Source organism: Syzygium oleosum, unplaced genomic scaffold (genome assembly GCF_021117445.2).
Source record: "Syzygium oleosum isolate NSW1041296 unplaced genomic scaffold, Sole_v2.1 Sole_v2.32, whole genome shotgun sequence".
Lineage (NCBI taxonomy): Eukaryota > Viridiplantae > Streptophyta > Magnoliopsida > Myrtales > Myrtaceae > Syzygium > Syzygium oleosum.
In genome coordinates this window covers 2342207-2362486 of record NW_026607516.1, presented here as the reverse complement: position 1 = coordinate 2362486, position 20280 = coordinate 2342207, and the positions used below count along the sequence as shown (strand labels likewise).

Here is a 20280-nt window from a genome sequence, read left to right as displayed (position 1 = left end):
CACTGGCATTGACCCTTTCAACTGACTGTAGCCATTCACGGACACATTTAGATTTGGAAACAGTAAATCAGCGTGTCTCGGCATTTCTTCATCTCGAAAACTCAGGAATGACCAGCACACTTAAGGTTCCACATTGCCCTGATATATGGAGAGCAGTAGACAGATGAATCGTTTCCGTTCTTGAGAGAGATAGTGGTGTGTAAGTGTCTGGAGGTCTTGGAAGCCGGACGCAATAGCTTCACCTAAGTGATTGTTCGCGAGGTTTAGAACATGTAATCCATGACAAGCACATAAATTTTCAGGAAGCAGACCTGGGGAAAAAATTGGAACCAAGGCTGAGGGAACTTGGATGTGCCATTGAAGAACAGTTGATACTGTCTTGTTGTTCAAGTCAACCGCGGAAAGGGACGGAGAGCACATCAGTGAAGGCGGCAACTGACCAGAAAAAATTATTTGATCTGGCAGAAAAGATCTCAAGCTTTGGAAGGCCCTGAAAACATCTGGAAGTGCTCCAGAAAACCGATGATTAGACAAATGTGTGCTGACAACGTTAGAGAGATTACTGATTCTTTCACCGGGTTGTCCTGAAAAAGCCGTCATTTTGATTATAAGACGGACTTCACCCTCCAGACCACGCTAAAATCGGAAAAGAAAAAATTGACCGAAACAGAAAGGAGACCTCTCTGTCTGTCTCTGGCTCAACTTGAATTTCCAAATCAGGATAGAAACTGTCTCTATACAGAGAATGTAAGCTTGCAAACCTTTCCTCCAGATAAATAGCCTTCTCTCTCATCCGTAATCGACAGAAAAAATAAAAAAACACAAAAGGACACTGGGAAACAAAAGAACATGGATGTAGCCTATACAAATGTCCGAGTAGATTGAACCAAATGGCATGACTAAGACACTTCTCTGCATGGGGAGAATGGACAAACTGTAGCATCAAGACGAGGACATTGAGAATGCTTCAGTCGTCGCGTGCTCCCATAAAACATCGTTCATCCAAGCAAACAGCAGTGTCCAGTTTGTACTGCAGAGTTGTATTTCATTTTTGGCCCGTGTTTGTACTCCGCTTAGCTTCCAGAGCTGCGCCTTCCTTAAGTGTGACCTGCGCTTCAGCCTCCATCCCTAGCACTATGAGGGCCGCAGCCTGAAGGTATGACGCAATGTGCCACACCGGGGAAACGACTTGGGCTTGCATTGCATCGTTCAGAGCTTCCTGAGCCATGTCATTCATTAGGTAAGACAGACTGCGGCGTGCAAAAACCGTTGGAGAAATCATGGTTCCCGCGTCGATGAACTACATGTTGAAGGAAAAAGCTGATTTAGATCTTATTTATCGTGTAACCCAACGAGTTAATGAAATGGTGAGGATTTCAGACAGTCATCATAAATATCATGAACTTTTTTTCCTTGAAATTAGATTAGAGGAAATTCAAAGGGCATTCATCCCCAGATGATAGCTAGGATTTCCGGATCTCAGTTGCACCATAATGATCGAAATAAAGAGAAGATTGAGAACAATAATTTTTGTTTAAGGGTTGGATTATTCGTAATACAAACCTGTGTGTAGCTATCAACTGCTGCTGTGAAATCTTTCTGCCGGAAAGCAAGATCGCCCTTTTTCTTCAAGTTCAATGTATCCTGCATTTGGTCTGTCCACATCTGAAAAGACAGCTGCAGCATATTGAACGGAACAAAATGTTTAACACTCTTCACCTCCGACAAGGATTACACAAATTTAGATAAAATGCATAACTAAGCTAATGAAGAGGCGCTCCTATAGGGAGTGTCTGAATGATTAAACATGACAGCAAGGACATATATTAGACAGCAATAATGGATGCTTCTAGATGTTCTAAACAAAAAGAATGAGCAAACCTCATTTGTTAATCCTTCATCATCTTTATATCCGAGATTTTCTAAGATTTCGTGCATTGCAGTCGAGTCCTTTCTTGAACAAGCCTCACCAAAAGGCGATAGAGGAGATAAAGAAGCTCTGTGGGGGATCCCCATAAGTACGTGAGAAGCAACCTGAAAACCAGAGAGAGAAATCTCAGCAATCAAATTTCTTTGACTTGGCACATGAAACTCTTTCTTTCTAAAAATAAAAGAAAGGCATACCTCAACCTCCTTCTGCAATGGAGTTAATGCAGCAACCAAGGACTTTGGGTTTGGACGTTCTCGAGGTTCATATTGTAAACATCGGGAAGCCAAGCGTACCAACTCCGTCCCATCGTCATCAGAAAACTGTCCTTCCAAGCAAGAATCTATCAACGTCTGCAGATTCCGATCCCTTATTAAGTCGAGGGCCTGATAGAGATCAGTGGAGATTCAGGGTCAAAGGGGTAAAGCTTAAAAGATACATAAAGGAAAAAAGGCAATACTTATTCCATGAAGCATATGAAAAAGAGGTTGTTTGATGCAGTGTCATCATATATCAAGAGAAAATAAAAAATATCAGCCCAGATAATGCTTAAACTTAGAAACTTACATGACTCGGGGGTATATGTTTTCCACTTAGAAGGTCAAGCAGAAGAGTACCAAAGCTATATATAACGCTTTCTGGCGTCACGCTGCCTGTGAAAATAGAAGAACAATATATGTTGTATGAGCACTTGTACAACCAGGAGAAACAGATAAGTAGATAAGTGCATGTTGCATTGGAATCTGTACCCGTTCTCAGGTACTCTGGAGGTGTAAATGCCGAATTTGTGCTATAATTCTTGCCATCCCTACTATTTTTCATGAGGCCAAAGGTTGAAAGTCTAGGATTACCATCCTGAAAAGATCTGATCATGAATATAACAAATAAAACATGAAGGAGACTGACTTTGCCTACGGGATTAACCAGACTTTTACCTCATCAAACAGTATTCTATATGCATTAAGATCATGATAAAGGGCGCGCCCTTTGCTTGTGCAGTATTCCAGCGCTTGTGCAATATGAAGGACAACCCTCGTTCTCATAGGCCATTTCATGGGTTGCAAATCCCCTGATTCAAAAGATCAAATCTAATTTGAGAGTAAAGCGCTTGAACTTGTTTATGGGTTAGTAAAGCCATTTACAACAAACTTTCACCAAGAAAGTTAAATTTTAGGACAATAACCAGTTGTACTGAGGTTGCATGGAAAGGGCACTTAATCAGATTACCAGAACACATGTTGACACAACTTGTACACAAAAACTTATGCTTGTTAACAAAAGGACCTACAATGAAATAAGTGCTTTGCAAGCGTTTCGTTGGGCATGTATTCTCCAACAAGCAACCTCTCGTCATCTGCAGAGCAACAACCCAGCAAATTTGCCAATCTGTTATTTCGCAGCTGACCAACTGACTTTGCCTCCTCCTATACTTGCAAAAAAACGTATCAAATTGATGTGCTGTTACAGAGAAAAAGTGCACAAGCATTGCCCTTTCTTCACGATTAACATTTGCTTGTGGAAATCGAGAGTGACTATTGTCCCATAACTCTCACATATAGAAATATATATGCAACGGGAGAAAGAAACAAAAGGAAAAGAGAAAACACAATGTTTTGCATGAGAAAGAGGAGAGAAAAACATATAACAGAATGACTTAATACCAAAAATTGCTGGGAATCAGGCCAAGCATTTCTATTGAATCGCTTGACTGCAATTCGCTTCTGGTCCTCTAGCTTTCCTTTGTAGACGACATTGGGAGCCTTCTCTCCATGCTCCGACACAATATTCTCCACTGCAAAACCTGACGTTGCCTTCTTAAGCTGCTCGAACGTGAACTCTCGGAATGCAGGCAAGGACTTAGGTTCAGCCAACTCATCTTTCTCTGGAAAAGGATAACGATGTAAGAACACGAGTAATAATATGCTCAAGTTCCTACGAGGAATAAGTGCTACATGTGATTTACGCACCAACATCAGCAATTTCGAGGACCGATCGCTTGAATTGTGACTCCCAGCAACATGGTGCCAATTTGGAGAACTGACACCCCATCTCCAAGTCAAAAATTAAAACGCGGATCTTGGCTACCCTCTTCGACGAAGCAGCTATCTCAGCAATTTTACATCTATCACACAACAAGGAGAAATCAGCAGTAGAAATATCAGGGGAACCAAAAAAATTGAGAAAATTAAAACAAGTGTTCTTCTCGAAACTCCTTGCTTCTTTTTATCCACAAGCAATGAAGTCGGAAATGAAAGGAGAAAGTGTTGACATAATAGAGTGTACAATCCCAGGCACAACTTATAAGGAGCGACCATCCTCGATCCATTCAGACTTAGAAACTGAATTGGCCAATCCGGACAACATTTCTTTTCCTTGACAATAAAAATCCTCTCTCTCTATACCCATGTTCAGTTTCACTAGCAGCATTCAAAATGCACAAGTTGCTCATTTCTTTACCTCTTCGGGCAAAACATAAAAGAGAGAGAGAGAGATGTTCAGTATCACTAGCAGAGCATTCAAAATCCACAAGTTGCTCATTTCTTTACCTCTTCAGGCAAAACATAAAACAGAGAGAAAGATGTTCAGTATCACTAGCAGAGCATTCAAAATCCACAAGTTGCCCATTTCTTTACCTCTTCAAACAAAACATAAAACATAGAGAGAGAGAGAGAGAGACAGAGAGAGAGAGAGACAGAGAGAGAGAGAGAGAGAGCAAACAGGTAGTATCTTACCAGCTAAGAAGCTTCAAGCTTCAGAGTCAACTCAGGGTCAGTGAAGCAGAAACAAAATCAATGATGTAGCAAAAACCCAGCTTCCAATGCCTTAAACCCAGTATTTATCTCCCATCGATCAGCTCTTTAAACCACGAACATTGGAAAAAGAAGAGAAAAAAAAAATCTCCAATCTCCAATGAACGAAATCACTGAAAAACCAACTCGTGAAGCCGCTTTGAACCTTGGGCCAATCACTGCGCAAAAAATCTTCACTTTCTCGGTCCAACCAACAATTCTCCAGGCAAGATCCAAACTTCCGCTACAGTGAAAACACTCAGAACCGAATCCAAGCGCCCACTTCTCAATTTCCCATGAATCTCCAACTCCTCGAACAACCAAAAGTCGATTAACTTATGAGCAGACTCCGAAAAAACGTGGTTACTTTACAGCTTTGACGAGAAGAGATCTGGTCAAGCCGACGGGGGGTAAGAAAAAGAAAGAATTCCCAATGGACTGACAATGTTAACGTCATAGCTTGGATCAGCTCAGATTGGATCAAAACCATGTAAAGAAAAACAACATCTCATAAAGAACATACCGGACAAAATACATTGAGCGTACGAGGCTGGTTTGTTGCTGCAGACGATGAACTAAAGAAAGAACAAATAATTTCTCCGACATGCCACCAACTTCTGCTCAAAGCCGCAGAATCTTGACGTTATTTTAACAAGTTGGTGTCGGCGTCGTTGGTGTTGCTAGTAGTGTAATAATTCAAGAAAGATTGTTATTCAATGAACACTATCGTTTTCCCATCCTCGAATGATTCTTGGCCCGTAACGTTTCAAGGACAAGAGAGAGAAACTTAGGACTGAGGAAGTCGCATGGTGTGACAGTTGGAGAGGAGGGACCAGCGGCTCAAAAGCTCTTCAAAGTTCCGAACTTTTTCTCTGGCTTTCCATCTCTTCCGAGTTGCTGTTTGCCTCCATCACTCCCGCCGTAATCATTTCATCTTTCGTGCGAAACCGAAACGACGACGTCTCTCTACACTTGACCTCCTTTCGTTTTTAGTATCAACAGGCTGGAGCTGGAGCTGGACCACACTTCTCTTGTGTGCTTTCCTCTGTCAAATGTCAAGCTGCAACTTTCTTTTTCTACTTATTTCTTGTTCCTTTAGCTTAGATCATCTGTCAAATCACATTACTTTGATAATTTCATACTAATTTTTTTTTCAATGGAGTAGTTTCCACTCTCTGTAGTCTTATTTATTGAGAATTATGAGCTAGTGAAGTATTATGTCAGTAAACTTGTTGACTAAATCAGACACTATGTTTATCCAGTTGACCTTTCCAAATTACAACCCAAATAAAAAAAAATTAGTTAGAACATGTGCCAAGTTATGGACCAGGCAGGCCCTGGGTGGTCATTACCTGATATTTTGACCTATTCAGATAATGCACCCCAAGTCCAACTGAGGAGGAGTTTTGGGATGATATAATTAACCTGAGAACTTCAATTATTTAGCTCTTTTCAGTACTTCTTTTGATGGTAATATCCAGTACTTTCAGTTTGATAGTACACGTTCCATCTATTATATCACAGACGCGACTTTACAAGACCCTGTAATAAATTGAAGAAAGCAAAAGCATCACCAAGCAGGCACGTAACGACGTAGTCGGACGTATTTTCAGATTACCCCATATATGTTAATTAAACATAGGAGAATAGTTAAAAAAGAAATATTGGTAAACAACTCAAATGAGAGCTGGTACCCTAAAACTAGCTAATAATTTAATTACAGAATAGTTGGTTAGCCGCTCAAATAAAGGTTGGTACTTTCATGTAATAATAGATAAACTCAGGTTGTCAGTAAAAAAAGGTAAATAAAAATCTGTCAAATATAAGAGAAGACATTTTTTATAATGCTGAGTGCTGATTTTCTATAGGTTGAATAACACCAGTGGCCACTAGCTCAATATGCAAACGGGTAGTGTCATTCTCAACAGCCAGCCTAACTCCATCTATCAGTGCCCATAATTCAGCTGCAAAAGCACTAGCTTACTGGCTATAGAGGGAATAACGTCAGAATTATGCTTCATGGGCTGAAACTTTCTAACTAGAAGCATTTTCGTACGCAGCAGCAGATTGGGCACAGATTCTGGACAGGCCACTCGCCATTGCTCTCTCGTTTTTCGTCGCGTATGCTTACTTCTTTAATCAGGTATCATCATAGCTAAGCTCATCTTAAACATCAAGGCTGACATATGATGAAAAACATTCCAGTAAGCAATTATACAGTCACTCAACATTCTGCACGGAGAAGCTATGCTCACAGCCATAGTTCAAATTGCGTATGATCCATAAAGGAAGTATCTTTATATTTAGTACAGGTATTTGTTATAAGTACATTGTTCGATAGGTACATATAAGTATGTGATAAGCATAGCACAAAGAACTAGGCATCGGTCCATGTAAGGTCAAGCCAGCCCCAATTCTCCTTAGACCCCAGGGCCTCCCACACAGTTCTGGACGCATCGACAATGTTGTTATCGCATGGAGGTTGGTAATCGTGATCTTCACCGCATCCCATGGTCGAGTCACATTCGTCCACCACCATAGCCTGGGCGCTCCTCCCATTGCCGTAGATCGTTATGTTCCTGAGGCACCTGCTCATGTTATCGAACCACCCCGTGGATAGTGCCACGACAGGCGTGTCATCGGAATGGTACTGGTTGCCGCACTCAGATGGCCCACCTCCATCTCCGCCCTCCTCAAAGCTGTTCAGGGTGAGGTGAGCGCTGGTGTGGCCTGACACCGGCGGCGAACACTTGTAAATCGGCTACATTTGGCCCTTTTTGCAACACTCCGAGTCGTCCCCGGTGTTGCATTGTCAGGGAGGGGGATTCTTCCCTCTGATTCTGCCGCTCGGTCTGCAAGACTGACCTTGAACTTCCATACAACTCATAGCCAGAAGATCAAGAAGCAATGAGCCCAAGCATTTCAAGCTAAAGTTCTTCATTTTCTGTCTTTGTAAGATGTTCTTGCCTTTTAGCTCTCGATGCTAGAAAAGGGAGTCATGTAGAGCTATATATATAAGAAATCAAAGGTGGTACTAATAACACAGCACAATCTGGCATGACAGTTTTCAAAGGCAATCGAAAGCTGCATAATACAGAAGGAACTAACGATGGCTACTTCCCATCAACATCAGCGATACGGCCTTACGTTGAAGCAAAACAGTTGACTACTATCTCATATATGCTTATTCCATCCTCTAACCGATGAAGAGAACTTGGATTCGTCGCTGACCGAGACTTTGTCCGATCCTCATCCGAATCACGCAGACATGATTAAACATTTCGATTAGCAGACATCTAGATTGGAATTGTCTTCTAATTGCTAGCAAAATAAGGCTCCATTCCCGTTACGGAACTTGTCTGCCACCTTAGGATCCTAAAATACACCCATTAAGGTTCTAAACATGAACCAACAGAAGACGTAACCAAACGTCTCCGTGACACTGACATCTTTTCCTCTGTTTTTAGCAGAATCTCAAACTGTAAAACAAACTATCGGCCTGCTTTGCTTGCTACATATAACTACAATTGAAATTGATGATAAGAGTCCTGCAAATGCCCAAATTCCAAATTTTGATGATCTATATATGTCACGAAAGTAAATGATAAAGGAGTGGAAAAAAGAGCTACATTATGGGATTTTGACGACATCCTTGATTCACTTGCAAGGAGGACGATTTTACGGTCGCCTTTTTCTTTTTCTATGCCTGCTCATTTTCCATAATATTAGACAGATCATTACAAAATCAGGACAAGAAAACAAGTAAAATAAAATTCCGTTGCCGGGACTTGAACCGGGTCTCTCGGGTGAGAGCCGAGTATCCTAACCAACTAGACTACAACGGATGTTGACAAGAACTTGCAAAATATATATTATAATAAAATAAACTCGATCCTACATATTCTTCCCCCTCCATGCATGACTAAGATAGATCGTGATTAGTGTTAAGTTTTTAAGATTAAAAAGCAAAGAAAACAGTAAATGACACAGTGGTCTCTGAACTTTGGCCCAATATGTAATGTGGTCCTTGAACTTTAAATTTATTCAATGTGTTCTTGAACTTTAGCCTATTGTGTAATGTTGTCCTTGAACTTTTTAATTTATTCAATGTAGTCCCTGAACTTTTGGTATTTATTTAAGGGTTAATACCACGAAAAATCCTAAACTGGTACACTTGTGACAATTTTACCACGAACTAATTTTTTGACCACCCAAAACCCCAAACTGATACACATATGACAATTTTACCCTAAACTATTTTTTTGACCACTAAAAACCCTAAACTTGTACATTTGTGACAAATTTACCTTCCGTTAGTATCCGTTAAATTGGATTAATATCACAAAAAATCACAAATTGGTAAACTTGTGATAAACAGAGGGGTAAAATCCCAAACTGGTACACTCGTCAATTACCACGTGTCATCGAACTTAGCAATTTAGTAGTAAAATTTAATGGAAACTAAATTTGTCACAGGTGTACCGGTTTGGGGTTTTTAGTGGTCAAAAAATTAGTTCACCCGGGTGTACCAGTGTAGGGTTTTTGGTGGTAAAAAAATAGTTCGGGGTAAAATTATCACGGGTATACCAATGTAGAGTTTTTGGTGGTAAAAAAAATAGTTCGGGGTAAAATTATCACAGGTGTACCAGTTTGGGGTTTTTTGTGGTAAAAAAAATAGTTTGAGGTAAATTTGTCATAGATGTACCAGTTTGGAATTTTTCGTGGTATTAACCCTTTATTTAATTTAGTCTATAGACTGTATGAAAATGTTCAATGATATCCTTGAATTTGAATTAATGGAAGGATAACATTAAACATATTCATACAATCCAAGCACTAAATTGAACATGTACCAAAAGTCTAGGGATCACATTGTTCAAATTAAAAGTTCAGGGACAATATTGCACATTGGGCTAAAGTTCAAGGACTACATTGAATAAATTTAAAGTTTATGGATCACATTGCACATTGGACCAAAGTTCAAGGATTGTTTGTATTATTATCCCTTCAAAGAATTTTGTAAATTACATATAAGGAACGGAATGTCTAGCTAAGTGCCTCCATATTTAATTCTTAATTTTCCGGATCATAATTAGCAAGTGAAACGACTGAGTTCATACTTATCTCAACCTATTTGATTAGTTATTTTTTTCTTTTCTTTTCCTTTTTCTTCATAGTTACTTCATTTAAGAAATGGGTTTCTGAAATCTTTCACGTTTGAAATTCCAGCTCTGTTTTTTTTTGCAATTTTTTCTTAACTTCAAAACCACCTCATACATTTATTTTGACTGGAATTCAAATGTGACTATTTGGAAGGGCCTTTTAAGGCCCAACCCAATGGACCTGACCTTTCCTAGTTTGCATTTTCAGGACAGAAACAAACAAACTGGCGAACTACACGGAGAACCAACCTTTGGCAGCTGAACCAGGTGGAGTAAAAACATGGTCAAAACTCAAAAACCCATCGTTGGGTAACTCCTAATTCCTAAATTGGACAAAAACTCAAGCACATGATCACCTGTCAGAAGCCAAGAAATGAATTCTAAAATTAACCCCTTATTTTTCCCTTAAAACACTCTCTCCCAGTCACCTCCCTCCTCTTTCCCTCACAAATTGACCTCCACAATACTTCAGATTTATATAACTCGGGGTCTCTTTGTTCATTGTTTTTCAGTCTCTCAATCTTTCACTTTTCTGCTTCTCACTTCTCATCAGGATCATCTCTCATTGGCAGGCATCAACATGGTACTTTCTAGTAAAGCCCTTCTTTCATTTTCTAACATTATGCACGTTTTAGTGCATATTTTGATGTTTTTCAAGGATTAAACAAGATCAGTCTGCTTAAAATATGATGCACATTTTCTTTTTGTATCCAAGGAAGTGCAAACTAGAATCATCTTTTGTGCAATGCACCCGATCAATCCGCATTTGTGAATTATCTGATATGGAGATTGCAGATTCTATGGACTTAAAAAGAAAAATAGAACCCATGTTGGTCACTTGGTATCTTATATGAGTTTTGACAATGTTGATATAATTCTCATGTTGAGCAATTGTATAATGACCAAATAACCTGCTTTCACCTTTTAATGTATGCATGTTAATTTCATTTTAGCGGTCACTAGCATGCAATGATCGTTTGATTGTTCAACAATACATGTATAGGCAAATTCGTCATCTGGAATGGCAGTGGACGATGAGTGCAAGCTTAAGTTCTTGGAGCTAAAAGCAAAGAGGATTTACAGATTCATCGTGTTCAAGATCGTAGAGAAGATCCAACAGGTGACAATAGAGAAACTCGGTAGTCCAGACGAAACCTATGACGATTTCACCGCCAGTTTGCCTGCCGATGAGTGCCGATACGCTGTGTTTGACTTCGATTTCACGACTGATGAGAATTGCCAGAAAAGCAAGATTTTCTTCATTGCATGGTGAGAACAATAATTGTCATTTACCATATGAATGATTGAAACTTAATTAGGATCATAATCTTAACAGACACTCACAGTAACTGCATGAATAAAACAATTCTCTAGAATTACCTGTTTCTTGTCAGAGAAACAGAATTGGATGAGTATCTTATCCATGATAATCATCCATTCCTGGTCCAAATTCTGGAGTCTAATGCAGTACCTGATTAATTTCATCTATTAACTCATCATATTCAACTTTGTCTTAGGTCGCCTGATACGTCAAGGGTGAGGAGCAAGATGCTCTACGCCAGCTCGAAAGACAGATTCAAGAGAGAATTGGACGGGATTCAAGTCGAGCTGCAAGCTACTGATCCTAGTGAGATGAGCATCGATATCGTAAGAGGACGAGCGCTATAATCAGTCAAACCTCCAGTGTCTACTCTCGATGATCTTGAACCCCTCCACATCATTTTTCTTTGTAGCGTGCTCGTTTTCTTCTTTGATGGTCCGTCACGCATGTACCATTTTACTGAAGGGAAACTAGCATCCATTTAGTCATGTTCGTCCCTTCCATACATGTCGTTTCTTTCTTTCTGGCATAACAAATAACGTGTACGATGACCTGCATTAACCTTCCTCACATGAGAAATTCAACTCAGTGGAATCATTCTTACGTAGTGTGTTCTGATGCTATTAGTTTGACCAGACCAATCTTTCAGTGTTTATATATATACCTAGCTTTCAGGGTATTGAAGTCAGAGAAGACAAGACAAACTCCAGATAGAGAATCAACATTTATTCGTATTCACTGCGACGTATGTGTTACTCATGCTTCCATGTCTGATCCATAGGAAACTTTCACCAGCAGCCTAGAAATTGGAACCTAAGAATATGAAGTTTGAAAAAACAAAAAAGATGAGTACAAATGCTTGACTGACAATTATCCTGAGAATGGCGAAGAAAGTTAAAGTAGCATTCATCGGTTCTTGTTCATTTTCTCCCAGTATTCGGCTTCCCACCGCTCCACTTGTCTTGAAACTCCCTCTTTCCTCTCGAGAAAGGCTTGAAGTTCTCCCGGTTCATAAGGCGGTGGCAGTGTGCACGGAAGCGAATCGCTAGGGGACTTCACCATCGATTCGAGCATGTTTTTTCTAAACAACCCTTTAGCAGGGCACGCCATTGTCTCTGTACAATATTCGATCGCTCCTGGAGGTATCTCTGGCTTGTATGTGAGAAGTTTGCCATATCCGGTGAGAAGATGAAACATGTAATCATATACATTCTTCATCTTTAGACCCTCCTCCATGAATTTGCTTCCACTGTCCCCAATAACCTGTGCCTGTTTAATCATGCAATCCCCTATATCACTTGCTGAGAAAAAAGAACAAAAATCAGAGAGGGCAAAACAATGAACTCGAGAGGATTTTCCTTACCTCTTGAGGGTGATTGTTGCCCCATTCAACTGCAAACTTGATATCTCTGCACTTGTTGTCTGGCCTAATGGGCCAGTAATGTTCCAAAGGGATCATCCCTCTTGTGAAGAAATCGAGGAACTCGGGCTTTACCATCAAGGTCATCGAGTTGCATGCCATAATGTACTTCTCACTCACCGACCACGCCTCTCCTTCCACGTAAATCTTGTACCTTTTACACGAATTTTGTCGAAGCAGTGAGGTAAATCAGCCAGTCAATTTATGGGGAAGGACGAAGGAGAAAACGCATAAGGGTCCATTTGCTTACCTGTGGGTGCATTGGTCTTCTAACTTTGATTGCTTGAATCCTTGCCTAGCTTCACGAGACCAATCCTGGATGTGAACCAGATTGTCATTTTCACATTCTCAATCATCACTATATACTTCTTTGTAACCTCTTAAAATGGGGATTTATGTATGGCGCCCAGCTTAGTGAAAAAAGGTTGTGTTATTTTTATTGGAATTTTATATGAGGCACATGGTCCTCCTTGCATTTCGCATTAGACATTATACTCTAGCCCCTTTCAAGTTACTCTAATCTCCCTTGGCTTAAATTACTATAAAGTAAACAGGCCAACTTTGGCTCAAGTACTACCCAACTTGACGAGTAAGTGCTGCCAATAACTTCTGCTTTATGCAGGATCCCATAAACGAGTCGCTTGCATATACTAAAGCCAGGGCATTACAAGAGGCTCAGGGATTATTTTTCAAGTACGATAGGACTGACCGACCATTGTTGAAGTGAATTTACCTGTTGATAGAGATGAGCTTTCCAGTCCTGTCCATTGCACCTCATTAGGTCTCGCCTGGTGGCTGCGACGCCTGTGTTGCCCTTCCAGTAAGCATAAGGTACTTTATCATTCCACTTGATTCTCTCAGAGTTCTGTCTAATGGCTCTCACGGTACTTTCCCACGGCCCTATGTTGATCTCGGCCCTATATCAGACATTATGAAATGAAAAGAAAATGAAAATTCTCGACCAATATTCCTAAAGCAAGTTGGTTTACCAAAGTAAATTTGAAACAACCGAAGGATCAATTTCATAACTAGATAGACAGTGTAAGGAATTACCATCCCCAGAATGACCAATCAGGAAAAGTGATGTCAAAGGCCGACTGATTTCCGCAGAAGCGGAACAACGGTGGAGGCGATGTGGCATTCGGTCCCTGGTAGTCGCTCTTCATGATCACCGGCTGGTCATTGCAATAAAACATCAACTCAAGATCCGGTATTTTTCCCGGGTACAACCTCAGGAGCTGCACAATCCCCCATATTGTTCCCACATCTCTTGTTTGGTAGGGCCTCCCAAAGTGCTCCACATAGATCCTACCCTTGAGAATCACCAGCCTGTAGTGTGCAAGGCCTCTTGTTCTCTCCACCATTTCCTTTGTGATTCCTGTGCTTTTCCAGGTCTGGAGATCCTCGTGGATCCACCGGAAGTACTCTGGACACTCCATGGCATACAAGTCTGTGGGTTGGAACGTTGCCGGATAATCTGTTGGGCATGTCTGCAGCTTGGTTGCGTTGGTGCAGTTGAGAGGGTACTTGATCTTTTGGTACAACCACATCGAATTTTCCGGGCTTTTATTGACATTAAACACTTCCCTCAATGACCCACCTGGAAAAATAAACTGCAATGCACGATAAAAGACAGAGATGCAAAATTTAGTCTAGGAGCATAAGAATGTTAATTCCACATCTAAGTTCTTTTGGTGCTTTCACTATATAATAACAGAGAGCAAACTTTTGTTATTAAGAAGTTTGCAAGCCGATCTGGATCTGCTAGTAAAGACACAAACATGTGTCGAATCTAAATTAGCTAATTTGCACCTTATTTTCTGGGCACCAGATTTTACTCTACAACTTAGTGGCTATATGCTAATCTAATCCATGGCAATCGTCATTTGTTTCGCGTCTGATTGATCAGGAAATCAGTGAATAACACGAGTTCACTAGAAGACGATGAAAAATTAAATACGGGAAAGAAGGTAGGTGGCACTGGACTCACAATATCTAGCCCTGAGATGATGCAGCCGCTGAGAACTATGATCAAGAACAAGACGAAAACGGCAGCTGAAGCCGACACCTTTAGCGACCGAGGAGTTCTTTTGGACGATGGCAAACCGCGGAGCTTCTCCTCCTCCATTTGATCTTAGCTAACGCCTCATTCGGTCTGCCAACTTTATTTCATGCCCATCAAAACAAAAATGTCACAATCCTACTTAAGCATTCATCGTTCATTCACAGATTACTACTACTAATTAACCCGGTTTGAACCGAAGGCGGTCTAATATTAAACTAGAATTTGTTTCGAAGTCACCTGATTAGCCCATGTTGAAGCGAAATCCCCCTAGTAATACTGCCTTCCTTGGAGTCTACTGTTTCATTCTCTTCCTGGAAATTAGCTCGGTGCATCAGAATTCTAATTCTACTGTTTTAATTCCTGGAAAACGCTTGCATAACGGTACCGTCATCTTGGAAAATGGACCGTGAACCCTCAGCCACACATTTTCATAAGAGAGAAAGAGACCTGTGTTTTGCTTGGAAATTTCCACGCGGTTGTGATGGATAAAGGAAAATTTTGTGGCTAGCTTTTGACCGTCACACCATCAGACGATCATGCAAGCAGCTCTCTTCGACTTACTTAGCGCGAAAGGAAAGTTGGTCTATTGGAATTTAACATGCTTACGCATTTTGATCAAAGTCAATGCCTCTCTATTAAGGAAGCTCTGTCACTTGTTTGGCTATACTTTTCTTGAAAACCACTGCACAGGAGGAGATATTTTTTCGGTTCTGCACATAGAGAAGGACCGGACCTTAGCCTATTCTTAAAAGGCTACACCTGAACCACAAGGTGTAAAAATGAAGTACGGATATTGTCGGGATCGGGACAAGAAAATTTTTTTGACCCAACAGAAGGGCTGGGGCATGCGAGTACCGATACGTTAAAATAAAAAAAGCATTGATGGAGCCCGCCTAATTGCAAGTCAGGACGCCAAGGCTCCCACTGGCAAGGAACTCTAAGGTTGTCTTCAATCTTGTCGCAAGGAACTCTTGAGCTTATCTTCAACCTAGGATTACAGGGAGCGTCCCTCCGTCACATGTGTGGTGGTACTTTTCTTGAAAACTACTGCACAGGTGGAGATAATTTGTGGATTCTGCACATAGAGTAGGACACTTGCAGACTACTCAAGTTTTTTCTCCCCATGTTGGGGTTTATTGCCAAGAAAGAAACCACTTTTTCTTTTTGGAGGTCATTTGCTAAGCAAGAGTTTTTTTTTTTTGGTCGACGCTAAGCAAGAGTTGAAGTAGAAGTGGTTGACTTTCGAGTCACCCTCTTTGTTGCCCCATGAAGGAACACAGGAAGAAGTGTAGTTTGTGCAAGTCCTTCTATGCAAGAGAGAGCCACGATGAAACAGATTCACATGGTACAACTCTATGCCGGATCTTAGGACGAAGATGGAGTGATTATTCATCCATGAGACACGAGACCCGTCGCCACGAGGACGGTGCGAAAAAAAGCAAAGCCTCGGCTTGGTTGTGCTTGAAGTTTCCAAACGGGTCCGTTCGGCTCTCTGGATCTTTGAACTAGTCTGTCGGAAAACGGTACAAATCAAATCACATGGACCAAAAAAATTTTATGAAAGGGAAGAACACATTTTTCCATCAATGTTCGTCCCTCTTGACCGAGTCTAGTCCAAATCCGTGGTCATTGATTGAGTGAATAAACAGACGAAGAACGCTCAGCGTCAGGAGAGTCCTCAGAGAAACTTGCGAACCTTGCAAAAGACCGGTCCATGTTGCGCCTGGTCCTAACTCTTCTTAATTTCCAACGAACCTAACGTAGGCCAGTTACCTAACTTCTCTCGTTTTCTAAGGGTTCTTTTCTCCTATTTTAGAGTGGTCATGAATCTAAGCCTAACTCTTTTTTTTGGCCAAGTAAAAAAACATTATATCTCTGTATAATAATGCAAAATCGAAAGGTGGTTTCAATTGCCTATTGAATTCCATGAAAAGATCTTACCTTATTGTTTAGTGGATGTACCCTTTTTCGTAGAGTTTTCCCAAGTAGTCTGGAGTCTGGACGTGCAGCGAGTTCACGTCATAATTAAGAAACTTTTTCATAAGAAGTTCCTATTTAATCGGCGGATGAAATTGATCGACAACAAATCCTTGATGGGCTCTTTTGAAAATATCACCTCGGCCCATTGTGGTCGGTCCGCAAATCGTGTAGCCGATTGGATAGTTAAGGGCCGCAGAATGAATTCCCCACCCTCCTCTTGGGTAGCCCGGCCCCCCAACCTCTTTGAGATTTACTTTATTTGGTTGACCTGGGGCTGGTTATTTTGTTTACAAACTCTTAAGCTTTCAATAATATCGTCATGTTTTTCAACCCAAAAAACAAATTGATTGGCGACCTGTTAAATCAGTTACACGTTCTTTTTTATTTAATTTGATCCGTTAGTCTATGTTAGATTTAATTAGAATCACGATCCAAAATTGTGCACGAACAAAATTCCATCTTTTAGCCAACAACGACATAGAATTTACATTGAAACACATCTTTTTTCGTCTGACCAAGACTTCCTAATTGATGGCAAAATAAGCCCTTTGATTTGATTCATTTACGGGCAACAAGGCGAGGGCGCAATTGCTTGATTCCTGAAGGTACATGGAAGATATGTACCATTTAGTGAATATTATTTAATTTAGCTCTGTGCTAACAGTTTTTCCTTTTCTTTTGTTGGATAATCAACCATCAATTGAAATTGAAACAAAATATAAAGTGATCAAATAAGGTAAATCTAGAGTTGCTTCTCAAGATTCTTCCAAAATTCAGCCTCCCACATCTCTACCTGCCTAGTTACACTCTCTTTTCTCTCAATGAAAGCTTTGAACTCAACCAGGTCGTAAGGAGGCGGCAACGAGCATGGAAGCACGTCGCTAGGAGACTTCACCATCGACTCGGCCATGAACTTCCTCAGCAGCCCGTCCGCCGGGCACGCCATCACTTCCGAGCACAGCTCGGCTGCTCCCGGGGGCACCTTTACCTCAAACTTCAGGAGCTTCGCGTACTCGCCGAGCAGGTGAAACATGTAATCGTACACGAACTTCAGTTTCAAGCTCTCCTTGACGAACTTGGTCCCGCTCTCGCCAATCCTCTGTGCCTGTTCGATTGTCAAGTGGTCACAAGTTTGAGGAAAGAACGTAATGAAGGCCTAGAGCAAAATAGGGGATTGTTGCTAACCTCCTCAGTGTGATTGTTTCCCCATTCAACAGCAAATTTGATATCTCTGCACTTGTTATTCGGCCTAATTGGCCAATAATGCTCCATTGGCATCATCCCTCTAATGAAATAATCGTAGAACTCCGGCCTTACCAGCAACGTCATGGAATCGCATGCCAAAATGTACTTCTCACTCACCGACCAGCTAATTCCTTCTATGTAGATCTTGTACCTTTCCACGTTTCAAGTTCATGCAGGCAAATGCAGACTTTGTTTTGTAAGTGCAAGCTAATACAGATTATGCGTAAGTCGGACCATGCAAGCCTAAAATTCTGAAATTTTGTGAAAGGAAAAAAACAATAGAGATGGTGAAATTGAAAGCCCTAACACTCACCTATGAGTGCACTGGTCTTCTAGATTCGAGTGCTTGAATCCGTGCGCGACTTCGTGTTGCCAGTCCTGAACAATAACCAACGTAAGAATTTTGTGTTGACCTTTCGTCTCCCGATCTCGATCGTGGGAACCACAGTGGAAATATGTGACACCATCAAAATCATAGTCATGTGCAGATAGGAAATTACTTGGGCATACAAGCGAGCTTTCCAATCGGTTCTTGAACGGTTGTTGCACCTGAAGAGATCGACCCTGGTCTTGGCCAGTCCGTAGTTGCCTTTCCAGAAAGCGTAGGGCTCTCTGTCCTTCCATTTGATCAGCTCCGCCTCGCCTTCTATGGCCGCTAAAATGTCTTCCCATGGCTTTATGTTCACTTCAGGCCTAACCATAGTTAATACAGCCGTATAAAGAAAAATTCAATGCTATCTCCCAAAAATCATAGTATAAATGATGCAGCAAATAGTGAATGATGGGTTCGTGACAGATTGTTGGGAGCTTGATGAAAACTGTGAACTGATAATCTTCAAGGGTATTACCAACCCCAGAAGGACCAATCCGGGAAAGGGACATCGAAGGTCGTGTTGTGCCCGCAATAGTGGAACAAAGGCGGGACCTCCTCTGCTTTCGAGCCTCGGTAATCTTGCCTCCGGATCACCGGCGTGTCGTTGCAGTTGAACATGAGCTCCAAGTCTGGCACCGTCCCAGGGTACAACCTAAGGAGCTGCAAAATCCCCCAGATGGTGAACACGTCCCTCGTCTGGAAGGCTGGCTTGTACTTCTCCACGTATGCCTTTCCATCAAGTATCACGAGCCGAAAATGTGCGTGCCCTTTGCTGTTTTCCAACATTTCCCGCGTGATCCCTGCCGTCTTCCAGGGCCGAAGATCCTCGTGGATCCACCGGAAGTACTCTGGACATCCCTCGGTGTATATATCCTTGATTTGATGCGTTGCCGGATAATTCATCGGACATGACTGCAGCGTGTAGTTCGTGCAGATGAGCGGGTATCCGACCTCCCGAGTGGAATTTCCTGGTCTTTCCACAGTCGTAGTCCTGAAGATGAAAGCGCCTGTCAAAGTAGACTGCAATACAAAACATAGACAATCAGTATAGATGCGCAGGTTGCCCACCCAATATTTTCTCTGAGAGAGATCAGAATCTGCAGATAATTTTTGCTTCGGCGCTAACAAACTAGGATCTAAAGTTTAGATTACTGTACTGTCCAAGTGACCAGCAGGGCGCAGGAAAAAAAATGGAGAGAAAAACGAAAAAAAATCAAGATTTCGATAATAGGATATATGATACATCAAGGCCATGTTATTATGCTCTAAGAATACTACTAAAAGATCAAAGCAAGCATGGAAATGTGAAACAAAAGGTGGTTTTAGATCAATATGAAGCTTACAAAGTCTATCCAGGAGACGACGAAGCCAGACAGAATAAACACGATTGACAGCATCAGAACGGTGGCCGAAGCCCACGTCTTCTTCACCGGCTGCCGGGTCTTGGTGCCATCGTAACATTCAGCAGAGCGTTCTTCTTCCATGGATGATCGACCACCTCAACCTCGCTCTCTTTGCTCTCCGGGCGTCGCGAACGAAGCTAGAAGTGCTTAGGAGCATTAAATCTCCCAATCTGGAGACTCATTTCGAAAGGCTGTTTTCCCGATTAAGGGAAAATTCCATTTTGGTACCCAAGTGGAAGCGTTTTCTCAATTTGGTACCCAAAGTGGACACGGTGTCAAATAAGGCCCTAAAAGTGCCCAAAAAGTCTCAAATAAGGGCCTGGGTCACTGGCCGGCCAAAATTGCCTGCCGGCCAGCAAGAATGTTACTGTTCCGGTATCGGAATAATAACTTTTTAATTATTTTTTCCTTTTCCTTTTCTTTTTTCTTCTTCTTTTTCTTCTCTTCCGCCGCGGCCATAGCCGGGCCGTGCGGAGGTCGCCCGCCTCATGTCAGAGGCGCCCTTCGCCGGCTGTCGCCGGCTAGGGCCGCCTCGCTGGGACCGGGCGAGGCCGCCCTCGCTGGCCTGTCTGGCGAGGTCGAGCCTCGCCGAAGT

General features: G+C 41.6%; 4 protein-coding genes and 1 non-coding gene across 14 annotated transcripts; 1 reads left to right on the top strand and 4 right to left on the bottom strand.

Moving 5' to 3' along the window:
• Positions 1–647: 647 nt before the first annotated feature.
• Positions 648–5664, bottom strand: LOC115691769 (serine/threonine-protein kinase BSK3-like). Of its 9 annotated transcripts, none has more exons than XM_030618498.2 (12): positions 5240–5661; positions 4660–5154; positions 3895–4049; positions 3589–3809; positions 3216–3351; positions 2863–2996; positions 2677–2782; positions 2495–2580; positions 2125–2313; positions 1882–2034; positions 1564–1677; positions 648–1300 (listed from the first exon to the last, which is right to left on the bottom strand). In XM_030618498.2, exons 3-12 carry the CDS (start codon positions 3974–3976, stop codon positions 1046–1048), a joined length of 1476 nt encoding a protein of 491 aa, XP_030474358.2. In that variant the 5' UTR covers positions 3977–4049; positions 4660–5154; positions 5240–5661; the 3' UTR covers positions 648–1045. The 9 variants fall into 9 exon arrangements, with proteins under 9 accessions (XP_030474358.2, XP_056160658.1, XP_056160660.1 ...); XM_056304683.1 differs by having other exon boundaries at positions 4660–5107; XM_056304685.1 differs by having other exon boundaries at positions 4660–5027.
• A 2825-nt stretch (positions 5665–8489) lies between these two features.
• Positions 8490–8561, bottom strand: TRNAE-CUC (transfer RNA glutamic acid (anticodon CUC)). The gene has a single exon. It is a non-coding gene; the product is annotated as a tRNA-Glu (tRNA).
• Positions 8562–10315: 1754 nt separating this feature from the next.
• Positions 10316–11802, top strand: LOC115691767 (actin-depolymerizing factor). Its single transcript, XM_030618495.2, has 3 exons — positions 10316–10461; positions 10882–11147; positions 11396–11802. Exons 1-3 carry the CDS (start codon positions 10459–10461, stop codon positions 11544–11546), a joined length of 420 nt encoding a protein of 139 aa, XP_030474355.2. The 5' UTR covers positions 10316–10458; the 3' UTR covers positions 11547–11802.
• Positions 11803–11933: 131 nt separating this feature from the next.
• LOC115691765 (uncharacterized) lies at positions 11934–15210 on the bottom strand. Of its 2 annotated transcripts, none has more exons than XM_056304438.1 (7): positions 14922–15210; positions 14610–14781; positions 13673–14232; positions 13353–13536; positions 12870–12934; positions 12563–12773; positions 11934–12468 (listed from the first exon to the last, which is right to left on the bottom strand). In XM_056304438.1, exons 2-7 carry the CDS (start codon positions 14745–14747, stop codon positions 12106–12108), a joined length of 1521 nt encoding a protein of 506 aa, XP_056160413.1. In that variant the 5' UTR covers positions 14748–14781; positions 14922–15210; the 3' UTR covers positions 11934–12105. The 2 variants fall into 2 exon arrangements, with proteins under 2 accessions (XP_056160413.1, XP_056160414.1); XM_056304439.1 differs by having other exon boundaries at positions 14610–14774.
• A 1979-nt stretch (positions 15211–17189) lies between these two features.
• Positions 17190–19910, bottom strand: LOC115691744 (uncharacterized). The gene is made up of 6 exons (XM_030618457.2): positions 19626–19910; positions 18758–19302; positions 18410–18602; positions 18223–18287; positions 17850–18060; positions 17190–17769 (listed from the first exon to the last, which is right to left on the bottom strand). The coding sequence occupies exons 1-6, from the start codon at positions 19764–19766 to the stop codon at positions 17407–17409; spliced, it is 1518 nt and encodes a 505-aa protein (XP_030474317.2). The 5' UTR covers positions 19767–19910; the 3' UTR covers positions 17190–17406.
• Positions 19911–20280: the final 370 nt, after the last annotated feature.

Excerpts from the sequence above, each read along its gene's own strand:
- LOC115691767 (XM_030618495.2), top strand. Across the intron at positions 11,148-11,395 it reads AAGATTTTCTTCATTGCATG|GTCGCCTGATACGTCAAGGG; the intron begins GTGAGAACAATA and ends ACTTTGTCTTAG.
- LOC115691765 (XM_056304438.1), bottom strand. The coding sequence starts at position 14,747 with ATGGAGGAGGAGAAGCTCCGCGGTTTGCCATCGTCCAAAAGAACTCCT. Across the intron at positions 14,233-14,609 it reads TCATCTCAGGGCTAGATATT|TTTATTTTTCCAGGTGGGTC; the intron begins GTGAGTCCAGTG and ends CGTGCATTGCAG. Across the intron at positions 12,469-12,562 it reads GCAACAATCACCCTCAAGAG|GCACAGGTTATTGGGGACAG; the intron begins GTAAGGAAAATC and ends ATGATTAAACAG.
- LOC115691769 (XM_056304684.1), bottom strand. The coding sequence starts at position 3,976 with ATGGGGTGTCAGTTCTCCAAATTGGCACCATGTTGCTGGGAGTCACAA. Across the intron at positions 3,810-3,894 it reads CCTCGAAATTGCTGATGTTG|AGAAAGATGAGTTGGCTGAA; the intron begins GTGCGTAAATCA and ends ATCCTTTTCCAG. Across the intron at positions 3,352-3,588 it reads CTGATTCCCAGCAATTTTTG|GAGGAGGCAAAGTCAGTTGG; the intron begins GTATTAAGTCAT and ends TTGCAAGTATAG.
- LOC115691744 (XM_030618457.2), bottom strand. The coding sequence starts at position 19,766 with ATGGAAGAAGAACGCTCTGCTGAATGTTACGATGGCACCAAGACCCGG. Across the intron at positions 18,603-18,757 it reads GATTGGTCCTTCTGGGGTTG|GCCTGAAGTGAACATAAAGC; the intron begins GTAATACCCTTG and ends AACTATGGTTAG. Across the intron at positions 18,061-18,222 it reads GAAGACCAGTGCACTCATAG|GTACAAGATCTACATAGAAG; the intron begins GTGAGTGTTAGG and ends AAACGTGGAAAG.